The sequence below is a fragment of the Oncorhynchus keta genome, unplaced genomic scaffold (assembly GCF_023373465.1).
Source record: "Oncorhynchus keta strain PuntledgeMale-10-30-2019 unplaced genomic scaffold, Oket_V2 Un_contig_1381_pilon_pilon, whole genome shotgun sequence".
NCBI classification, from domain to species: Eukaryota; Metazoa; Chordata; class Actinopteri; order Salmoniformes; family Salmonidae; genus Oncorhynchus; species Oncorhynchus keta.
Window position 1 is genome coordinate 58,323 of NW_026278376.1, and position 24,461 is coordinate 82,783.

General features: G+C 43.4%; 1 protein-coding gene across 1 annotated transcript in view; it reads right to left on the bottom strand.

Moving 5' to 3' along the window:
• Positions 1–24,461, bottom strand: part of LOC118382582 (C-myc promoter-binding protein-like) — a 144,215-nt gene that overhangs the window by 51,032 nt on the left and 68,722 nt on the right. The window contains exons 11-15 of the mRNA XM_052501501.1: positions 24,144–24,319; positions 22,321–22,421; positions 8,312–8,533; positions 3,658–3,803; positions 1,052–1,072 (exon numbers count right to left, since the gene is read on the bottom strand). Of these exons, the coding sequence (XP_052357461.1) occupies positions 1,052–1,072; positions 3,658–3,803; positions 8,312–8,533; positions 22,321–22,421; positions 24,144–24,319 (666 nt within the window). The remainder of the gene's footprint in view (positions 1–1,051; positions 1,073–3,657; positions 3,804–8,311; positions 8,534–22,320; positions 22,422–24,143; positions 24,320–24,461) is intronic.

Below are 24,461 nucleotides of genomic sequence, written 5' to 3' on the forward strand. Positions count from 1 at the left end.
CTGTTGTATTCAGCATTTCACTGTGAGGTCTACTACACCTGTTGTATTCAGCATTTCACTGTAAGGTCTACTACACCTGTTGTATTCAGCAGTTCACTGTAAGGTCTACTACACCTGTTGTATTCAGCATTTCACTGTAAGGTCTACTACACCTGTTGTATTCAGCATTTCACTGTAAGGTCTACTACACCTGTTGTATTCAGCATTTCACTGTGAGGTCTACTACACCTGTTGTATTCAGCATTTCACTGTGAGGTCTACTACACCTGTTGTATTCAGCATTTCACTGTGAGGTCTACTACACCTGTTGTATTCAGCAGTTCACTGTGAGGTCTACTACACCTGTTGTATTCAGCATTTCACTGTGAGGTCTACTACACCTGTTGTATTCAGCATTTCACTGTGAGGTCTACTACACCTGTTGTATTCAGCATTTCACTGTGAGGTCTACTACACCTGTTGTATTCAGCATTTCACTGTGAGGTCTACTAGACCTGTTGTATTCAGCACGTGACAAAATAAACTTTGATTTGATTTGGTTATTGTTATTTTATTGTGTAATTTTTTACTTTAGTTTATTTGGTAAATATTTTCTTAAAAAGATCAAATATTTGATTTTCTTTCTTGAGCATTTCACGGTTAGGTCTGTATTCGGCACATGTGACAAATAAACTTTGATTTTATATTAATTGAATTTGGTGTTTGTCACATTTTTGTGAATTCTTGGTTTGGTGAGCGGACCCCAGACCTCACAACCATAAAAGGCAATGGGCTCTATGACTGATTCAAGTATTTTTTATCCAGATCCGAATTGGTCTGTTGAATGTCATGTTCCTTTATGTGTTCTGTCTCTCTCCTCTTTCTCAAACTTCTGTTCTCCACTGTGTCTCTCTCTCTATGGTTAACACCACATCCTACAACTGTACCCAGCACTGCAGCTGAGTCACAACCCATGGAGAAGCTTGGGGAGAATGTTCTAACTTAGGTTCTAAGCTTTAACATTGAAACGTAAAGAATATACAAAGAAGAAGAAGATGGTCTGAGAGCTTACCTTGCTTCCATTGCTGTAAATCTGTCCAAGCAAGACCCAAGATCTCAGGTAGATAGGCAGGTAGACAGACAGGAAGACAGGCAGGAAGACAGCGGGTAGACAGGCAGGTAGACAGACAGGCAGACAGACAGATAGATTGGCAGACAGGCAAACAGGTAGACAGGCGGGTAGACAGGCGGGTAGACAGGTGGGTAGACAGGTGGGTAGACAGGCGGGTAGACAGGCAGGTAGACAGGCAGGTAGACAGGCAGACAGGTAGACAGGTAGACAGGCAGGTAGACAGGTAGACAGGCAGACATGCAGGTAGACAAGCAGGTAGACAGGCAGACAGGTAGACAGCCAGTTAGACAGGTGGGTAGACAGGCAGGTAGACAGATAGGTAGACAGACAGGTAGACAGACAGGTAGACAGACAGGCAGACAGACAGGTAGACAGGCAGGTAGACAGGCAGACAGGTAGACAGATAGGTAGACAGACAGGCAGACAGACAGGTAGACAGACAGGTAGACAGACAGGCAGGTAGACAGGCAGGTAGACAGGCAGACAGGTGGGTAGACAGGCAGACAGACAGGAGAGTGTAGAGGAAAAGCACCAGGCAGGTAGACAGACAGGTAGACAGACAGGTAGACAGACAGGTAGACAGACAGGTAGACGGACAGGTAGACAGGTGGGTAGACAGGCAGGTAGACAGACAGGTAGACAGACAGGAGAGTGTAGAGGAAAAGCACCAGGCAGGTAGACAGACAGGTAGACAGCCAGGTAGACAGGTGGGTAGACAGGCAGGTAGACAGACAGGTAGACAGACAGGAGAGTGTAGAGGAAAAGCACCAGGCAGGTAGACAGACAGGTAGACGGACAGGTAGACAGGAGAGTGTAGAGGAAAAGCACCAGGCAGGTAGACAGACAGGTAGACAGACAGGTACACAGACAGGTAGACAGGAGAGTGTAGAGGAAAAGCACCAGGCAGGTAGACAGACAGGTAGACAAACAGGTACACAGACAGGTAGACAGACAGGTAGATGGACAGGTAGACAGGAGAGTGTAGAGGAAAAGCACCAGGCAGGTAGACAGGAGAGTGTAGAGGAAAAGCACCAGGCAGGTAGACAGGAGAGTGTAGAGGAAAAGCACCAGACAGGTACACAGACAGGTAGACAGACAGGTAGATGGACAGGTAGACAGGAGAGTGTAGAGGAAAAGCACCAGGCAGGTAGACAGACAGGTAGACAGACAGGTACACAGACAGGTAGACAGACAGGTAGATGGACAGGTAGACAGGAGAGTGTAGAGGAAAAGCACCAGGCAGGGGAGAAAGAAAGAAAGAGATGAAGGATTGACCAGAGAACAGAAGGACTAGTACTAATTGTAGCCTAAAGGGACAAGCGTTCGCTGGTTGCAGTTTGTTCTATAACTTCCTGAATGTTTCCTGTTGGAAAAAGGCCCTGTATAATGATACATTATGAATACATTCTGGATGAGATACTGAATCTCACAAACAACTCAGATGACTGATAAACTTATCTTAATTTAAGGACCACCTACAATTTCAAATACATGGACTGTGTCCTGTGAATGACTCGTTCTACGTAATAAATACATGGTTGGAAATACAGTACATGAAGACTAACAAACCACTGAATGATGCAATACTACGTGCAGTGAAATGCTTTGTTGAATACTATTTATGGTGTGCTGGTCCAACTTATTCTCTATGGACAAACTCCCTTACTGACACACTCAAGAAAGCCAGGCTAGAATGTTAGTCTGAGAATTCTATAGGACGTTAAGTCAGGCTAGAATGTTAGTCTGAGAATTCTATAGGACGTTAAGCCAGGCTAGAATGTTAGTCTGAGAATTCTATAGGACGTTAAGCCAGGCTAGAATGTTAGTCTGAGAATTCTATAGGACATTATCATCTTACCTTATCAACACGCTGAGAATAATATACGACATTATCATCTTACCTTATCAACACACTGAGAATAATATAGGACATTATCATCTTACCTTATCAACACACTGAGAATACTATAGGACATTATCGTCTTACCTTATCAACACACTGAGAATACTACAGGACATTATCATCTTACCTTATCAACACACTGAGAATACTACAGGACATTATCGTCTTACCTTATCAACACACTGAGAATAATATAGGACATTATCGTCTTACCTTATCAACACACTGAGAATTCTATAGGACATTATCATCTTACCTTATCAACACACTGAGAATAATATACGACGTTATCATCGTACCTTATCAACACACTGAGAATACTATAGGGCATTATCATCTTACCTTATCAACACACTGAGAATACTACAGGACATTATCATCTTACCTTATCAACACACTGAGAATACTATAGGACATTATCATCTTACCTTATCAACACACTGAGAATACTATAGGACATTATCATCTTACCTTATCAACACACTGAGAATACTATAGGACATTATCATCTTACCTTATCAACACACTGAGAATACTATAGGACATTATCATCTTACCTTATCAACACACTGAGAATACTATAGGGCATTATCATCTTACCTTATCAACACACTGAGAATACTATAGGGCATTATCATCTTACCTTATCAACACACTCGTCGAAGAAGGCCAGACTGGCGTCTTTATCGCTGACGAAGGAACATTCCTCGATGAACCGGATAAACATCTGGGTTTTGATCATCTGGGAGTAGAACTTCTGGTGGGAACGATCCCGGCTCTTCAAGAACCCTGAGGAGCATGACAACCATATGACAAGCATATGACAACCACATGACAACCACATGACAACCACAAACGACAACCACACGACAACCACACGACAACCACACGACAACCACACGACAACCACACGACAACCACATGACAACCACACGACAACCACACGACAACCACACGACAACCACACGACAACCACACGACAACCACACGACAACCACACGACAACCACACGACAACCACATGACAACCACACGACAACCACATGACAACCACATGACAACCATATGACAACCACATGACAACCACACGACAACCACATGACAACCACACGACAACCACATGACAACCACACGACAACCACACGACAACCACACGACAACCACATGACAACCACACGACAACCACACGACAACCACACGACAACCACACGACAACCACACGACAACCACACGACAACCACATGACAACCACATGACAACCATATGACAACCACATGACAACCACATGACAACCATATGACAACCACATGACAACCACAAACGACAACCACACGACAACCAAACTACAACCAAACTACAACCAAACGATAACCACATGACAACCACATGACAACCACAAACGACAACCACACGACAACCAAACTACAACCAAACGACAACCACATGACAACCACATGACAACCACATGACAACCATATGACAACCACATGACAACCACACGACAACCACATGACAACCACACGACAACCACATGACAACCACACGACAACCACACGACAACCACACGACAACCACATGATAACCACATGACAACCACACGACAACCACATGACAACCACACGACAACCACACGACAACCACACGACAACCACACGACAACCACACGACAACCACATGACAACCACACGACAACCACACGACAACCACATGACAACCACATGACAACCATATGACAACCACATGACAACCACATGACAACCATATGACAACCATATGACAACCACAAACGACAACCACACGACAACCAAACTACAACCAAACTACAACCAAACGATAACCACATGACAACCACATGACAACCACAAACGACAACCACACGACAACCAAACTACAACCAAACGACAACCACATGACAACCACACGACAACCACAAACGACAACCACACGACAACCACATGATAACCACATACAGTGCCTTGTGAAAGTATTCGGCCCCCTTGAACTTTGCGACCTTTGCCACATTTCAGGCTTCAAACATAAAGATATAAAACTGTATTTTTTTGTGAAGAATCAACAACAAGTGTGACACAATCATGAAGTGGAACGACATTTATTGGATATTTCAAACTTTTTTAACAAATCAAAAACTGAAAAATTGGGCGTGCAAAATTATTCAGCCCCTTTACTTTCAGTGCAGCAAACTCTCTCCAGAAGTTCAGTGAGGATCTCTGAATGATCCAATGTTGACCTAAATGACTAATGATGATAAATACAATCCACCTGTGTGTAATCAAGTCTCCGTAAAAATGCACCTGCACTGTGATAGTCTCAGAGGTCCGTTAAAAGCGCAGAGAGCATCATGAAGAACAAGGAACACACCAGGCAGGTCCGAGATACTGTTGTGAAGAAGTTTAAAGCCGGATTTGGATACAAAAAGATTTCCCAAGCTTTAAACATCCCAAGGAGCACTGTGCAAGCGATAATATTGAAATGGAAGGAGTATCAGACCACTGCAAATCTACCAAGACCTGGCCGTCCCTCTAAACTTTCAGCTCATACAAGGAGAAGACTGATCAGAGATGCAGCCAAGAGGCCCATGATCACTCTGGATGAACTGCAGAGATCTACAGCTGAGGTGGGAGACTCTGTCCATAGGACAACAATCAGTCGTATATTGCACAAATCTGGCCTTTATGGAAGAGTGGCAAGAAGAAAGCCATTTCTTAAAGATATCCATAAAAATCACCATTACACTAAATCACCATACATCATTAGTCACTAAATCACCATTAGACACTAATCACCATTAGTCACTAAATCTCCATACATTATTAGTCACTAAATCACCATTAGACACTAATCACCATTAGTCACTAAATCACCATTAGTCACTAAATCTCCATACATCATTAGTCACCAAATCACCATTAGTCACTGAATCATCATTAGTCACTAAATCTCCATACATCATTAGTCACTGAATCACCATACATCATTAGTCACTAAATCATAATAAAACTAAATCACCATTACACTAAATCACCATACATCATTAGTCACCAAATCACCATTAGTCACTAATCACCATTAGTCACTAAATCTCAATACAGCAGTAGTCACTAAATCACCATTAGTCACTAAATCTCCATACAGCATTAGTCACTAAATCACCATTAGTCACTGAATCACCATTAGTCACTAAATCACCATTAGTCACTAAATCACCATTAGTCACTAAATCACCATTAGTCACTAAATCACCATTAGTCACTTAATCACCATTCGTCACTAAATCACCATTAGTCACTAAATCACCATACATCATTAGTCACTAAATCACCATTACTCACTAATCACCATTAGTCACTAAATCTCCATACATCATTAGTCACTAAATCACCATTAGTCACTGAATCACCATACATCATTAGTCACTAAATCACCATACATCATTAGTCACTAAATCACCATTAGTCACTAAATCACCATTAGTCACTAAATCACCATTAGTCACTAAATCACCATTAGTCACTAAATCACCATTCGTCACTAAATCACCATTCGTCACTAAATCACCATTAGTCACTAAATCACCATACATCATTAGTCACTAAATCACCGTACATCATTGGTCACTAAATCACCATTAGTCACTAATCACCATTAGTCACTAAATCTCCATACATCATTAGTCACTAAATCACCATTAGTCACTGAATCACCATACATCATTAGTCACTAAATCACCATACATCATTAGTCACTAAATCACCATTAGTCACTAAATCACCATTAGTAACTAAATCACCATTAGTCACTAAATCACCATTAGTCACTAAATCACCATTAGTCACTAAATCACCATTCGTCACTAAATCACCATTAGTCACTAAATCACCATTAGTCACTAAATCACCATACATCATTAGTCACTAAATCACCATTAGTCACTAAATCACCATTAGTCACTAAATCACCATTAGTCACTAAATCACCATACATCATTCGTCACTAAATCACCATTCGTCACTAAATCACCATTAGTCACTAAATCACCATTAGTCACTAAATCACCATTAGTCACTAAATCACCATTAGTCACTAAATCACCATTAGTCACTAAATCACCATTCGTCACTAAATCACCATTAGTCACTAAATCACCATTAGTCACTAAATCACCATTAGTCACTAAATCACCATTAGTCACTAAATCACCATTCGTCACTAAATCACCATTAGTCACTAAATCACCATTAGTCACTAAATCACCATTCGTCACTAAATCACCATTCGTCACTAAATCACCATTAGTCACTAAATCACCATTAGTCACTAAATCACCATTAGTCACTAAATCACCATTCGTCACTAAATCACCATTAGTCACTAAATCACCATTAGTCACTAAATCACCATTAGTCACTAAATCACCATACATCATTAGTCACTAAATCACCATACATCATTAGTCACTAAATCACCATTAGTCACTAAATCACCATTAGTCACTAAATCACCATTAGTCACTAAATCACCATACATCATTCGTCACTAAATCACCATTCGTCACTAAATCACCATTAGTCACTAAATCACCATTAGTCACTAAATCACCATTAGTCACTAAATCACCATTAGTCACTAAATCACCATACATCATTCGTCACTAAATCACCATTCGTCACTAAATCACCATTAGTCACTAAATCACCATACATCATTCGTCACTAAATCACCATTCGTCACTAAATCATCATTAGTCACTAAATCACCATTAGTCACTAAATCACCATTAGTCACTAAATCACCATTAGTCACTAAATCACCATTCGTCACTAAATCACCATTAGTCACTAAATCACCATTCGTCACTAAATCACCATTCGTCACTAAATCACCATACATCATTAGTCACTAAATCACCATTAGTCACTAATCACCATTAGTCACTAAATCTCCATACATCATTAGTCACTAAATCATCATTAGTCACTGAATCACCATACATCATTAGTCACTAAATCAGTTCAGGTCAAACTCTGCAGGCACTACTCCAGACCTCATTGTTAGGATGGACCAGCTGCAGAGTTAAACTGTGGTCGACTGCAGAGCGATAACAGTCTGTCTACATGTGACTTAACTGTTTCAACGGAAGGAGGCGAGAGGAGAATATTCAGTCACTCTTGGAGGACGACGCAGAGGTAGAAATCTACTTCCACTGTACTCCAAGTGTGGCTGGATATTCTCCTGTAGGAATGGTGACAAACTAAAATCAGATGTAAACACGCTACTAACCTTGCAAGTCGAACAGCGAGCTTGCGTCCGTGGTCCTTTCGGAGGGGGCCTGTGTGATGGGGAGGAGGTAAGAGCGGTACCCTTTCAATATGGCCGCCATGAACCTAAGGAAGGCTTCCTGGATCTGCATCTCTAGCGTGTGGAGGCTCTTCCTTCCGCTCGCCAGGTCTGGGTCAATCGCAGTGGGCTCCATCTGACCATCCTCGCCGCTGACTTGGCCACCTGGACAATACCGAAGAGAGACAGGTGTTAATCAACTAACCTCAGACACAAGCCCCTGTTGGACAATAGACATTTACATTACATTACATTTAAGTCATTTAGCAGACGCTCTTATCCAGAGCGACTTACAAATTGGTGCATTCACCTTATGACATCCAGTGGAACAGCCACTTTACAATAGTGCATCTAAATCTTTTAAGGGGGGGGGGGGGGGGGGTGAGAAGGATTACTTTATCCTATCCTAGGTATTCCTTAAAGAGGTGGGGTTTCAGGTGTCTCCGGAAGGTGGTGATTGACTCCGCTGTCCTGGCGTCGTGAGGGAGTTTGTTCCACCATTGGGGGACCAGAGCAGCGAACAGTTTTGCCTGGGCTGAGCGGGAACTGTAGGACCATACTGTACATTCTGCTTTTATGAAGTGTTTTTTTTAGTCAGCATTTTTATATTGATGGTTTGCTTTGTCTTTAGTTAGGTAACAACTTTCTTATGAGATAATACATTCACACGGGTCTATAAAGGTGACAGAAATGGTAGATGGCACGGTACATCCAAAAGCTTGCTGACCCCGAAATTGATAATAACAAGATTGTGGGAGCTGTACTGTTAGATTTCAGCGTAGCCTTTGATACTATTGACCATAACCTGTTGTTGAGAAAACTTGTGTTATGGCTTTTCAACCTCAGCTCTGAATCCACAACATGGCAATCTATCTAATAGAACTCAAAGGGTTTTCTTTAATGGAAGCATCTCTAAAGTCAAACACGTAAAGTGTGGTGTACCGCAGGGCAGCTCTCTAGGCCCTCTACTTTTTTCTATTTTTACCAATGACCTGCCACAGGCATTAAACACAACATGTGTGGTGTACCGCAGGGCAGCTCTCTAGGCCCTCTACTCTTTTCTATTTTTACCAATGACCTGCCACAGGCATTAAACACAACATGTGTGGTGTACCGCAGGGCAGCTCTCTAGGCCCTCTACTCTTTTCACTAATGACTTGCCACTGGCATTAAACACAACATGTGTGGTGTACCGCAGGGCAGCTCTCTAGGCCCTCTACTCTTTTCTATTTTTACCAATGACCTGCCACTGGCATTAAACAAAGCATGTGTGTCCATGTTTGCTGATGATTCAACCATATACCCATCAGCAACCACAGCTAATGAAGTCACTGAAACCCTTAACAAAGAGTTGCAGTCCGTTTTGGAATGGGTGGCCAGTAATAAACTGGTCCTGAACATCTCTAAAACTAAGAGCCTATGTTCTAGACCTCAGCTGAATCTGTTAATGAATAGTGTGGCTGTTGAACAAGTTGAAGAGACTAAATTACTTGGTGATACCTTAGATTGTAAACTGTCATGGTCAAAACACATAGATTCAATGGTTGTAAAGATGGGGAGAGGTCTGGGCCGTAATAAAGAGATGCTCTGCTTTTTTGGCACCACACTCCAAAAAGCAAGTCCTGCCGGCTCTAGTTTGGTCTCATCTTGATTATTGTCCAGTCGTGTGGTCCAGTGCTGCAAGGACCTAGTTAAGCTGCAGCTGGTCCAGAACAGAGCGGTACGTTTTACTCTCAGTTGTAATCAGAGGGCTGATATTAATACTATGCTGCCGGTCTCTCTATTGGCTCAGAGTTGAGGAAAGACTGACTACACCACTTCTTCTTTTTATAAGAAATATTGTGTTGAATTTCCCAAATTGTTTGCGTAGTCGACTTCCACACAGCTCTGACATACATACTTAAGGGAAGAATTCGGCAGTACCTGTATGGTTAGTGAGAAAGTCCATATTGCAAATGTACGGTCCCTTACTAGACGTCCGAAATCGTTTGTAAAATTCGCGGACGGCGTCGGGCCGAGCGGCAGGGCCGGACCTACCAGGAAGTCATCAAATGAACGTTGTCGGACATTCGGTTTCCGTTTTACAAAAATAATAAGATTTATGTCATTTTTCCCATGTCCCGGAAATTCCCACAAGAGGGCATAAGCAATCATATGGCTATTGCTACAAAACATCACGATTCACGACGGGGCCTTATCTCGAAAACTGAAAATATTTAGAAGCCGAAACTCGGTGAGCGTAGGGGCGGCATAATGGGCAGTTGGCCCCGAACAAGATGGCGTCTAGGCCTCAACGGTTTTTGAGTTATGGCCATTTATCTGGGATTAAAGGTCCAAAATGAAAATAGAGAAATTATTTTTCCACTTCACGTCAAAGTCAAGGAGCCTCCGGTGTCAATAAAAAAGAACCAGCCATTTATCTATCGTCATTTAAGAGAAATCGCATAACGACACCTTGGTGATGTTCACGGATAGGTGTTTTTTTTTCAACGGTTACAGATCCAGTTGCAGGTTGTTCTTACGAATCTTTTAAAGTGTGCTGCGGAGCTCTGCGAGATTTCTGTGATTTTCTATGATTTTCTGAAATAACACACACTCACTAAACCCTCCGTAAATAACTCAGTTCTTAACGTAAAGACTTAAAACTCAGGATTCTGTAAAGGCATACCCCAATCATGATATGAGTTTATTTATAGCTTCCTGTGCCAACCGGAAGTGCCTTTAATGGTGTCACAGTGGCAGTTTCCATGGGTTAAAAAGGTCAGATCTTTTCAAAACTTCATATGTGTGACTAGGTAACCCTCATGAACTGTAAATCAGTCATTTCTCCCAGCAGATGTCAAAGAAAAGCTCTCACACGCACACACAGCAAGGATGGAGTGAAAAGTGTGGTTCTTAAAGACACAGAGAGCAGGCAATGGCATAAACATAATGTCTAGGCCGTGCCGAGTTCAACGAGATATCCCGCTTGACCGTAGCTCGCTCGGTCTGAGCGCAGCGACCATTAGAAAAGTAGGCCCAAAATGAAGCCTGCCCCACAACGTCATTTGCTTTTGGGTGACAGTGAGAGAACCGTTAGGGTGAGAAGCACAATTCGACCTCAGGTATGTTCCTAAGGTCCTTCCGATCCGTGCAAGCCTAACGTTGACAGTGTGGCATTAACCCTTAATAGTTAAAAGATGGTGTTTACTTCAAAAGTTTGCATTGATTTCTCTCCCCATAGGAATACATTGCCTTTACCCCTAAATTCAACCTGAAGTCTATATGGGTTATGAATGCCGTATGAACCTGTCTTTGGTAACAGTCCATCAGGCCAGTATGAGGTCTACCTGTGTTGATTCTAAGCTTCCTGGACCAACCGGAAGTGGTTAAAATCACCCTAAAAGTGTTTTTCCATTACCTGCCTGCAGTTTGATAGACATAGTGCATTCAACCCTGTGTAAATCAGTCAATTCTTAACGTAAGGACTTAAAACTCAGGATTCTGTAAAAGCATAGCCCAGTGAGGATATGTGTTGACTTATAGCTTCCTGTGACAACCGGAAGTGCCTTAATTGGTGTCTCAGGGGCTGTTTCGAGGGGTTAAAAAGTCAGATCTGTCCAAAACTTCATATGTGTGATTAGGCAACCCCCATGAACTGTAAATCAGTCATTTTTCCCATAAAATTTCAAAGGAAAACTAAATCACACAGACACACAACTTGGAAGGAGGGACGTATTGGGGTTTGTAGAGACAGACAGTGCCTCCAATAGTTAGCTTTGTTCGAGCTAAAAAAGAACCGTCAGACCTAGAGTTCCGAAACTTTAGAAACCTGTTCTAGGCCTCGGGTCGATAGTGCGTGTGGTGAGTTAGGTGGCTCTAGAAGGTTCTCGGACCGAGAAATAGCCTCGTACATTTGCAATGTCTTCAATTCATTTTAACCATTACGAAAATGGCGACATTTAGAAAAGTCTCAGAGACACAAGACTAGGTGCATTGAAACCGGCTCGGGCCATAGAGACGGACCACAACGTTTCGGTCCGATAGCTCATTCAAGGACCCCATAGCAAGGCATTGAAAAAATGGATTTTCAGCACCAATTAGGGTTTTACTCGGGCACCGAAGGACCTATCGAGCCGAAACTCGGGATTCGGGGTCGCCTCACATAGGCCTTCACATAATGTCTGACCTGGACCCGCAGCTAGAACGTAACTATGTGTTTTACGTTTTTATTATGTTTTAAACTAATGGCGCTGTGAATTATGGGCCTGCTCTGACATATGTGATAGTTGGCTTCTAAATGAGTTGGAAAAAGTGGGTTTGGTGTCAATTGGTATCAGTTTGGTGTCAGAATGACATCTAATTGACTGGTGGACACTGACTTGCTAGTTGACTTTTGTACATTAGCAATATGTTTAAACGGAGAGGGACCATCACCAAAATGGCATTCTGAAATCAACACAAAAAATGGCATCACCATAGTCTCCAGGCTGTGCAGAGTTCAACGAGACGCCCGCTTGACCGTAGCTCGCTCTGAGTGCAGCGACCTTGAAAAAAAGAAGGCGCAAAAGGAAGCCTGGCCCTCAATGTCATTTGCTTTTGGGTGACAGTGAGAGAACCGTTAGGGTGAGAAGCACATTCGACCTCAGGTACGTTCCTGAGGTCCTCCCGATCCGTGCAAGCCTAACCTTGACCGTGTGGCATTAACCCTTAACAGTTAAAATAAGGTGTTTACTTCAAACAGTTTGCATTGACTTCTCTCCCCATAGGAATACATTGCCTGCACCTCTAAATTCAACCTGAGGCCTATGTGGGTTATGAATGCCTTATGAACCTGTCTTCTATGACAGTCCATCAGCTCACTATGAGGTCTACCTGTGCCGATTCTAAGCTTCCTGAAGCAACCGGAAGTGGTTAAATTGACCCAAAAGGTGTTTTGATGTACATAACCTTCAAAGGTGAAAATGACTACATTCAACCCTGTGTAGATCGTAGATCAGTCAATTCTTAACTTAAAGACTTAAAACTCAGGATTCTGTAAGTTTCTATGTCAATCAAGACATGGGTTTACTTATAGCTTCCTGTGCCAACCGGAAGTGCCTTTAATGATGTCACAGTGGCAGTTTCCAAGGGTTAAAAAGGTCAGATCTTTTCAAAACTTCATATGTGTGACTAGGTAACCCTCATGAACTGTAAATCAGTCATTTCTCCCAACAGATGTCAAAGAAAAGCTCTCACACGCACACACAGCAAGGATGGAGTGAAAAGTGCGGTTCTCAAAGACACAGAGAGCAGGCAATGGCATAAACATAATCTCTAGGCCGTGCCGAGTTCAACGAGATATCCCGCTTGACCGTAGCTCGCTCGGTCTGAGCGCAGCGACCATTAGAAAAGTAGGCCCAAAATGAAGCCTGCCCCACAACGTCATTTGCTTTTGGGTGACAGTGAGAGAACCGTTAGGGTGAGAAGCACATTCGACCTCAGGTACGTTCCTAAGGTCCTCCTGATCCGTGCAAGCCTAACCTTGACCATGTGGCATTAACCCTTAATAGTTAAAATAAGGTGTTTACTTCAAAGAGTTTGCATTGACTTCTCTCCCCATAGGAATACATTGCCTGCACCCCTAAATTCAACCTGAAGCCTATGTGGGTTATGAATGACTTATGAACCTGTCTTCTATGACAGTCCATCAGACCACTATGAGGTCTACCTGTGCCAATTATAAGCTTCCTGAAGCAACCGGAAGTGGTTGAAATCACCTTATCAGTGTTGATCCATACACTGCATGCAGTTTGATAGACATAGTGCATTCAACCCTGTGTAGATCAGTCAATTCTTAACTTAAAGACTTAAAACTCAGGATTCTGTAAGTGGCTATGTCAATCAAGACATGTGTTTACTTATAGCTTCCTGTGCCAACCGGAAGTGCCTTTAATTGGGTCACACTGTCTGTTTTGAAGGGTTAGAAAAGTCACATCTCTCCAAAACTTCATATGTGTGACCAGGTAACCCTCCTAAACTGTAAATCAGTCATTTCTCCCAGCAGATGTCAAAGAAAAGCTCTCACACGCACACACAGCAAGGATGGAGTGAAAAAGTGTGGTTCTCAAAGACACAGAGAGCAGGCAATGGCATAAACATAATGTCTAGGCAGTGCCGAGTTCAACGAGATATCCCGCTTGACCGTAGCTCGCTCGGTCTGAGCGCAGCGACCATTAGAAAAGTAGGCCCAAAATGAAGCCTGCCCCACAACGTCATTTGCTTTTGGGTGACAGTGAGAGAACCGTTAGGGTGAGAAGCACAATTCGACCTCAGGTATGTTCCTAAGGTCCTTCCGATCCGTGCAAGCCTAACGTTGACCGTGTGGCATTAACCCTTAATAGTTAAAAGAAGGTGTTTACTTCAAAGAGTTTGCATTGACTTCTCTCCCCATAGGAATACATTGCCTTTACCCCTAAATTCAACCTGAGGTCTATATGGGTTATGAATGCCGTATGAACCTGTCTTTGGTAACAGTCCATCAGGCCAGTGTGAGGTCTACCTGTGTTGATTCTAAGCTTCCTGGACCAACCGGAAGTGGTTAAAATCACCCTAAAAGTGTTTTTCCATTACCTGCCTGCAGTTTGATAGACATAGTGCATTAAACCCTGTGTAAATCAGTCAATTCTTAACGTAAGGACTTAAAACTCAGGATTCTGTAAAAGCATAGCCCAGTGAGGATATGTGTTGACTTATAGCTTCCTGTGCCAACCGGAAGTGCCTTAATTGGTGTCTCAGGGGCTGTTTCGAGGGGTTAAAAAGTCAGATCTGTCCAAAACTTCATATGTGTGATTAGGCAACCCCCATGAACTGTAAATCAGTCATTTTTCCCATAAAATTTCAAAGGAAAACTAAATCACACAGACACACAACTTGGAAGGAGGGACGTATTGGGGTTTGTAGAGACAGACAGTGCCTCCAATAGTTAGCTTTGTTCGAGCTAAAAAGAACCGTCAGACCTAGAGTTCGAAACTTTAGAAACCTGTTCTAGACCTCGGGTCGATAGTGCGTGGTGAGTTAGGTGGCTCTAGAAGGTTCTCGGACCGAGAAATAGCCTCGTACATTTGCAATGATTTCAATTCATTTTGACCATTACGAAAATGGCGACATTTAGAAAAGTCTCAGAGACACAAGACTAGGTGCATTGGAACCGGCTCGGCCCATAGAGACGGACCCCAACGTTTCGGTCCGATAGCTCATTCAAGGACCCCATAGCAAGGCATGGAAAAAAGTGGATTTTCAGCACCAATTAGGGTTTTACTCGGGCACCGAAGGACCTATCGAGCCGAAACTCGGGATTCGGGGTCGCCTCACATAGGCCTTCACATAATGTCTGACCTGGACCCGCAGCTAGAACGTAACTATGTGTTTTACGTTTTTATTATGTTTTAAACTAAAGGCGCTGTGAATTATGGGCCTGCTCTGACATATATGATAGTTGGCTTCTAAATGAGTTGGAAAAAGTGGGTTTGGTGTCAATTGGTATCAGTTTGGTGTCAAAATGACATCTAATTGACTGATGGACACTGACTTGCTAGTTGACTTTTGTACATTAGCAATATGTTTAAACGGAGAGGGACCATCACCAAAAGTGACATTCTGAAATCAACCCTAACGAGCCATGGAGATGAACCAGAATCACTGCCCAGCTATCCCGAGTTCATCGGGCCAGTCAATTTCACATTCCTGCAGGATTTTTATAGCATGACAAATTCGTGATGGTACCTGCCCATTGAACCACATTGCAAATGCACAGTGACTTTGCAAAAGTGAGAAAACATAAACAAATGGACATGATGAAATCAACACAACGAGTGATGGAAATGTACAACTATCACTGCCCGGCCATCCTGTGTTCCCATAGCGAGCATTAATATCAGAATGACCGGTAAATGCATTTACAACCATATTTTTATTTTTGGGTTACCAGTTGCACAACAATGCACGTGCATTTGCAATATGATTCTATAGTGAAAAAACATCACCTAATGGACATGATGAAATCAACACAACGAGTGATGGAAATGTACAACTATCACTGCTCAGCCATCCTGTGTCCATCAGACCAGTCAATTTTGCATTTTTGAGCATGTCAAATTTCATATGGTAAATGCACATTGAAACATATTGCAAATGCGCGTGCACTTGCAATATGATTCTATAGTGTAAAAACATCACCTAATGGACATGATGAAATCAACACAACGAGTGATGGAAATGTACAACTATCACTGCCCGGCCATCCTGTGTTCCCATAGCGAGCATTAATATCAGAATGACCGGTAAATGTATTTACAAGCATATTTTTTGGGGGGTTACCAGGTGCCTATTTTCAATCACCAGTTGCACAACATGCGTATCCATCAGAATATTTTAAACAGTCCATAAAGCACTCAGGACGGACTCCATAGATAGAGGGCCGTAGTAGGGTACTCCCATAGCGGGCATGGACAATAGGCGTCCCGGTAAATGCATTTACAACCATATTTTTATTTTTGGGTTACCAGTTGCACAACAATGCACGTGCATTTGCAATATGATTCTATAGTGAAAAAACATCACCTAATGGACATGATGAAATCAACACAACGAGTGATGGAAAGGAACAACTATCACTGCCAGGCCATCCTGTGTTCATCAGGCCAGTCAATTTCACATTCCTGCAGGATTTTTATAGCATGACAAATTCGTGATGGTACCTGCCCATTGAACCATATTGCAAATGCACAGTGACTTTGCAAAAGTGAGAAAACATAAACAAATGGACATGATGAAATCAACACAACGAGTGATGGAAAGGTACAACTCTCACTGCTCGGCCATCCTGTGTTCATCAGACCAGTCAATTTTGCATTTTGAGCAAGGTCAAATTTCATATGGTAAATGCACATTGAAACATATTGCAAATGCACGTGCACTTACAATATGATTCTATAGTGAAACAACATCACCTAACGGAGATGATGAAATCAACACAACGAGTGATGGAAATGTACAACTATCACTGCTCGGCCATCCTGTGTTCATCAGACCAGTCAATTTTGCATTTTTGAGCAAGGTCAAATTTCATATGGTAAATGCACATTGAAACATATTGCAAATGCACGTGCACTTGCAATATGATTATATAGTGAAAAACATCACAAAATGGACATGATGAAGTCAACACAACGAGTGATGGAAAGGAACAACTATCACTGCCCGGCCATCCCGAGTTCATCAGGCCAGTCAATTTTGCATTTCTGCAGGATTTTTGAGCATGTCAAATTTCTTACGTCATTTGGCCCACAAAAAATCCTTATGCACAATTTAAAAAAATATATAAAAAAATATGATAATAAAATTGGACAAAAGTATATTCAAACAGTTCTTACACATGTGTAATTGACAAAAAAATTGAAAGAATTTCAAAAACGGTCCAGAAAGCACTTTTTAAGGGTGTGTGAAGTTTTTTACAAAATTTTGACATTTTTGACTTTTGACTTTGACTTCCTATGAAATCATATTGGAATTGGACAAAACATATTCCTTATGCGCATGTAAAAAAAAAAAAAAAAAAAAAAATTATGATAATAAAATTGGACAAAAGTATATTCATACAGTTCTTACACATGTGTAATTGACAAAAATCGAAAGAATTTCGAAAAACGGTCCAGAAAGCACTTTTTATGGGTGTGTGAAGTTTTTACAAAATTTTGACATTTTTGACTTTTGACTTTTGACTTCCTATGAAATCATATTGGAATTGGACAAAACATATTCCTTATGCGCATATAATTTTTAAAAAAAAATTATGATAATAAAATTGGACAAAAGTATATTCATACAGTTCTTACACATGTGTAATTGACAAAAAAATCGAAAGAATTTCGAAAAACGGCCCAGAAAGCACTTTTTTAAGGGGTGATAAGTTTTTGAAAAAAATTTCATTTTTTCAAAATTTTACTTTTGGACATTGACTTGGGTTACATCTCCAATATGAAAAACCCCGGTGGAGCGCATTTGCCCCCTGTTGAATTTTTAAAGTGTTACAACTGGCAATTACCATATGGCATTTGCAATACACTTTGCATGAATCAACGCCGAATTGGGTGGTATTGGCCAATGTGTATATGGTTTGTCCGATGCCAATGACTTGCCATTCATTTTTGTCCAATACAGGGGGGACTTCCCTTACACACACACTTACCCCAGCAGACAGCACTGACACACACACACTTACCCCAGCAGACAGCTCTGACACACACACTTACCCCAGCAGACAGCTCTGACACACACACTTACCCCAGCAGACAGCTCTGACACACACACTTACCCCAGCAGACAGCTCTAACACACACACTTACCCCAGCAGACAGCTCTGACACACACACTTACCCCAGCAGACAGCTCTGACACACACACTTACCCCAGCAGACAGCTCTGACACACACACTTACCCCAGCAGACAGCTCTGACACACACACTTACCCCAGCAGACAGCTCTGACACACACACTTACCCCAGCAGACAGCTCTGACACACACACTTACCCCAGCAGACAGCTCTGACACCACACACTTACCCCAGCAGATAGCTCTGACACACACACTTACCCCAGCAGACAGCTCTGACACACACACTTACCCCAGCAGACAGCTCTGACACACACACTTACCCCAGCAGACAGCTCTGACACACACACTTACCCCAGCAGACAGCTCTGACACACACACTTACCCCAGCAGACAGCTCTGACACACACACTTACCCCAGCAGACAGCTCTGACACACACACTTACCCCAGCAGACAGCTCTAACACACACACTTACCCCAGCAGACAGCTCTGACACACACACTTACCCCAGCAGACAGCTCTGACACACACACTTACCCCAGCAGACAGCTCTGACACACACACTTACCCCAGCAGACAGCTCTGACACACACACTTACCCCAGCAGACAGCTCTGACACACACACTTACCCCAGCAGACAGCTCTGACACACACACTTACCCCAGCAGACAGCTCTGACACACACACTTACCCCAGCAGACAGCTCTGACACACACACTTACCCCAGCAGACAGCTCTGACACACACACTTACCCCAGCAGACAGCTCTGACACACACACTTACCCCAGCAGACAGCTCTGACACACACACTTACCCCAGCAGACAGCTCTGACACACACACTTACCCCAGCAGACAGCTCTGACACACACACTTACCCCAGCAGACATGCCACCAGGGGTCTTTTCACAGTCCCCAAATCCAGAACAAATTAAAGAAAGTGTACAGTATCATATAGAGCCCTTATTGCATGGAACTCTGTTCCATCTCATATTGGTCAAATAAACAGCGAACCTGGTTTCAGAAAACAGATAAAGCAACACCTCGCAGCACAACGCCTCTCCCCTATGTGACCTGGATAGTTTGTGTGTATTGATATGGAGGCTCCATGTGCCTTTTCAAAAAATGCATGTAGTTATGTCCTCGAGCTGTTCTTGTCTATTAATGTTCTGTATTATGTCATGTTTCATGTTTTGTGTGGACCCCAGGAAGAGTAGCTGCTGCTTTTTAACAACAGCTAATGGGGATCCATAATAAACCCCAGGAAGAGTAGCTGCTGCTTTTTAACAACAGCTAATGGGGATCCATAATAAACCCCAGGAAGAGTAGCTACTGCTTTTTAACAACAGCTAATGGGGATCCATAATAAACCCCAGGAAGAGTAGCTACTGCTTTTGCAACAGCTAATGGGGATCCATAATAAACCCCAGGAAGAGTAGCTGCTGCTTTTGCAACAGCTAATGGGGATCCATAATAAACCCCAGGAAGAGTAGCTACTGCTTTTTAACAACAGCTAATGGGGATCCATAATAAACCCCAGGAAGAGTAGCTACTGCTTTTGCAACAGCTAATGGGGATCCATAATAAACCCCAGGAAGAGTAGCTGCTGCTTTTTAACAACAGCTAATGGGGATCCATAATAAACCCCAGGAAGAGTAGCTGCTGGTTTTTAACAACAGCTAATGGGGATCCATAATAAACCCCAGGAAGAGTAGCTGCTGCTTTTTAACAACAGCTAATGGGGATCCATAATAAACCCCAGGAAGAGTAGCTGCTGCTTTTTAACAACAGCTAATGGGGATCCATAATAATCCCCAGGAAGAGTAGCTGCTGCTTTTTAACAACAGCTAATGGGGATCCATAATAATCCCCAGGAAGAGTAGCTGCTGCTTTTTAACAACAGCTAATGGGGATCCATAATAAACCCCAGGAAGAGTAGCTGCTGCTTTTTAACAACAGCTAATGGGGATCCATAATAAACCCCAGGAAGAGTAGCTGCTGCTTTTTAACAACAGCTAATGGGGATCCATAATAAACCCCAGGAAGAGTAGCTACTGCTTTTGCAACAGCTAATGGGGATCCATAATAAACCCCAGGAAGAGTAGCTGCTGCTTTTTAACAACAGCTAATGGGGATCCATAATAAACCCCAGGAAGAGTAGCTGCTGCTTTTTAACAACAGCTAATGGGGATCCATAATAAACCCCAGGAAGAGTAGCGGCTGCTTTTGCAACAGTTAATGGGGATCCATAATAAACCCCAGGAAGAGTAGCTGCTGCCTTGGCAGGAACTAATGGGGATCCGTAATAAACCCCAGGAAGAGTAGCTGCTGCCTTGGCAGGAACTAATGGGGATCCGTAATAAACCCCAGGAAGAGTAGCTGCTGCCTTGGCAGGAACTAATGGGGATCCATAATAAACCCCAGGAAGAGTAGCTGCTGCCTTGGCAGGAACTAATGGGGATCCGTAATAAACCCCAGGAAGAGTAGCTGCTGCCTTGGCAGGAACTAATGGGGATCCGTAATAAACCCCAGGAAGAGTAGCTGCTGCCTTGACAGGAACTAATGGGGATCCATAATAAACCCCAGGAAGAGTAGCTGCTGCCTTGGTAGAAACTAATGGGGATCCATAATAAACCCCAGGAAGAGTAGCTGCTGCTTTTTAACAACAGCTAATGGGGATCCATAATAAACCCCAGGAAGAGTAGCTGCTGCTTTTTAACAACAGCTAATGGGGATCCATAATAAACCCCAGGAAGAGTAGCTGCTGCTTTTTAACAACAGCTAATGGAGATCCTCATAAAATACCAAATACCTGGACCTATACTAGATCAGACACACTTCTGATAAGACTTGAAAGAAAACATCACTTCAAGCTTTTCTAGGACTCATCTGGAATCCATCTTCATGTCCCTTCTGTCTCTAATGTGTGAGTGTGTGTGTGTGTGTGTGTGTGTGTGTGTGTGTGTGTGCGTGCGTGCGTGCGTGCGTGCGTGCGTGCGTGTGTGTGTGTGTGTGTGTGTGTGTGTGCGTGCGTGCGTGTCTAATATACGACCAGTAGAGGGTAATAAAACAGAATTGATTGATCTATCCTCTGAAATGTAAGAAGGAACACTGTCTAATGTACAATGGGTTGAGATTAGCACGGGCAACTCGGCATTCTCCCCCCGTAAATCCTTCATTGACTTCAAAAGGGAGACTTGCACAACATTTCTGTTAAACGTATCGATATCTTAAGTCAAAGATACTAAATTATAGAAGATACTATATACTATATGCCATTTAGCAGACGCTTTTATCCAAAGCGACTTACAGTCATGTGTGCATACATTCTACGTATGGGTGGTCCCGGGAATCGAACCCACTACCCTGGCGTTACAAGCGCCATGCTCTACCAACTGAGCTACAGAAGGACCACTGATTGCCTGATTGATGAGAAGTCATGTATATCCGCTGGTATTTAAGATGAAACACGGGCTAATTTACAATGGGCTGAATCGGAGCACGCCATGCGGACTCCAGCGGACTCGATTACGCCAAATGGGAGACTTACACGGGGAAAAAGTGAAAGATAAACGGATTATCAGTTTTCAGGCTCACCTTCAGTCAGCTGTTGGTACAGTCTACCCAGGGTATTGAGGAGATGTTTGCAGGCTTTCTGTGGTAGTATCTTCCATGTTAGGGCCCTCTTCTCCTCCTTACTGAAAACACAACACAACAACAAGAGATTAGAGGAGACGAGGAGACGAGGAGATGAGGAGACGAGAAAGGGATAGAAAGACAGCAGTAGGAAGAGATGGAGGGAGGGGGGACATCCACACAGGACTGGCAACCCTGGCAGCATTAGGAAGAGATGGAGGGAGGGGGGACATCCACACAGGACTGGCAACCCTGACAGCATTAGGAAGAGATGGAGGGAGGGGGACATCCACACAGGACTGGCAACCCTGACAGCATTAGGAAGAGATGGAGGGAGGGGGGACATCCACACAGGACTGGCAACCCTGACAGCATTAGGAAGAGATGGAGGGAGGGGGGACATCCACACAGGACTGGCAACCCTGACAGCATTAGGAAGAGATGGAGGGAGGGGGGACATCCACACAGGACTGGCAACCCTGACAGCATTAGGAAGAGATGGAGGGAGGGGGGACATCCACACAGGACTGGCAACCCTGACAGCATTAGGAAGAGATGGAGGGAGGGGGGACATCCATACAGGACTGGCAACCCTAACAGCATTAGGAAGAGATGGAGGGAGGGGGGACATCCACACAGGACTGGCAACCCTGACAGCATTAGGAAGAGATGGAGGGAGCGAGAGAGCGAGAGAGAGAGTGAGGGAGGGAGGGAGGGAGGGAGGGAGGGAGGGAGGGAGGGAGGGAGGGAGGGAGGGAGGGAGGAGAGCTGAAAGGAGGGAGGGAGGGAGGTCAACAGGAGGAAGAGCTGAAAGGAGGGAGGGAGGACAACAGAAGGAAGAGCTGAAAGGAGGGAGGGAGGTCAACAGGAGGAAGATCTGAAAGGAGGGAGGGAGGTCAACAGGAGGAAGATCTGAAAGGAGGGAGGGAGGACAACAGGAGGAAGATCTGAAAGGAGGGAGGGAGGACAACAGGAGGAAGAGCTGAAAGGAGGGAGGGAGGACAACGGAGGAAGAGCTGAAATTAGGGATTTTGATTGCTGTGTTTCTTGTCTGAGGGGTTCGGGGATATTGGCTATCTGTTTTGTGTTTTGTGTTTAGAGTTTTGTGTTTAGAGTACCTGAGATGTAGTTTCAGCAAAAAGTGTGTTAACAATTGGGAAAAACTGTAATTAACAACATGGAAAATTGTATTGTGCTAGTTGAACTTCTGTCCTTTGAAAAGAAAACGGACATATTTTTCCGTTAGTGAGTCATTATCGTTACACAACAACATGACAAACCGAAGAGACAACAGGTTAGAGATTAGAAGTTATGGGAGATTGGTATTTGTAGAGGTCATAGGTCATAGGTAGAGGTGACTGAGGGTGGTCTACCAGGTAACACCACTTCCTGCAGCACATATCCTCTTTCTCACTACTCATATCATTCTTTCCCAGGGTCAGAGGTCAGGGTTCAGAGGTTACAGGTCACACCACTTCCTGCAGCACATATCCTCTTTCTCACTACTCATATCATTCTTTCCCAGGGTCAGAGGTCAGGGTTCAGGGGTTACAGGTCACACCACTTCCTGCAGCACATATCCTCTTTCTCCCTGTCTGAATAACATGGAAACACTAACTGTGACACTGCAAACGTCCGGTTAAGGGTTAGGGTCAGAGTCATAAATAGAGGTCAGGGTTCAGGGGTTACAGATAACTCACTGTCGGCACAGCAGACCTCATGGTTAAGGTTCACGTTCCAGGGTCAGAGGTCAGAGGTCGGGTGTTAAAGAAGGCATTACTTACTGTAATATGTTGTTGGTGTCCAGGTCGACACAGCAGACGTCGGGCGGAGGCACGTAGAGGTCAAAGTAACGTGAGTCGACCCCCACGATGAAGGGGCAAGGGGCAGAGAGAACATCTGCCAGGGCCAGAGGGCACAGAGGGATGTAGGGGCACGGCCAGTGGAAGGGGAAGATCATCTGGTGGGAGACAGACAGACTGGCAGTTAAGTATATTCCAACACTCACCGTCACAGGTGATGGGATACCCTTCACATACAATAACCACTTATTATCCAACTCTGCTTTGGGAGTTGAAGTTCCCCTTTGGGACTACAAATCC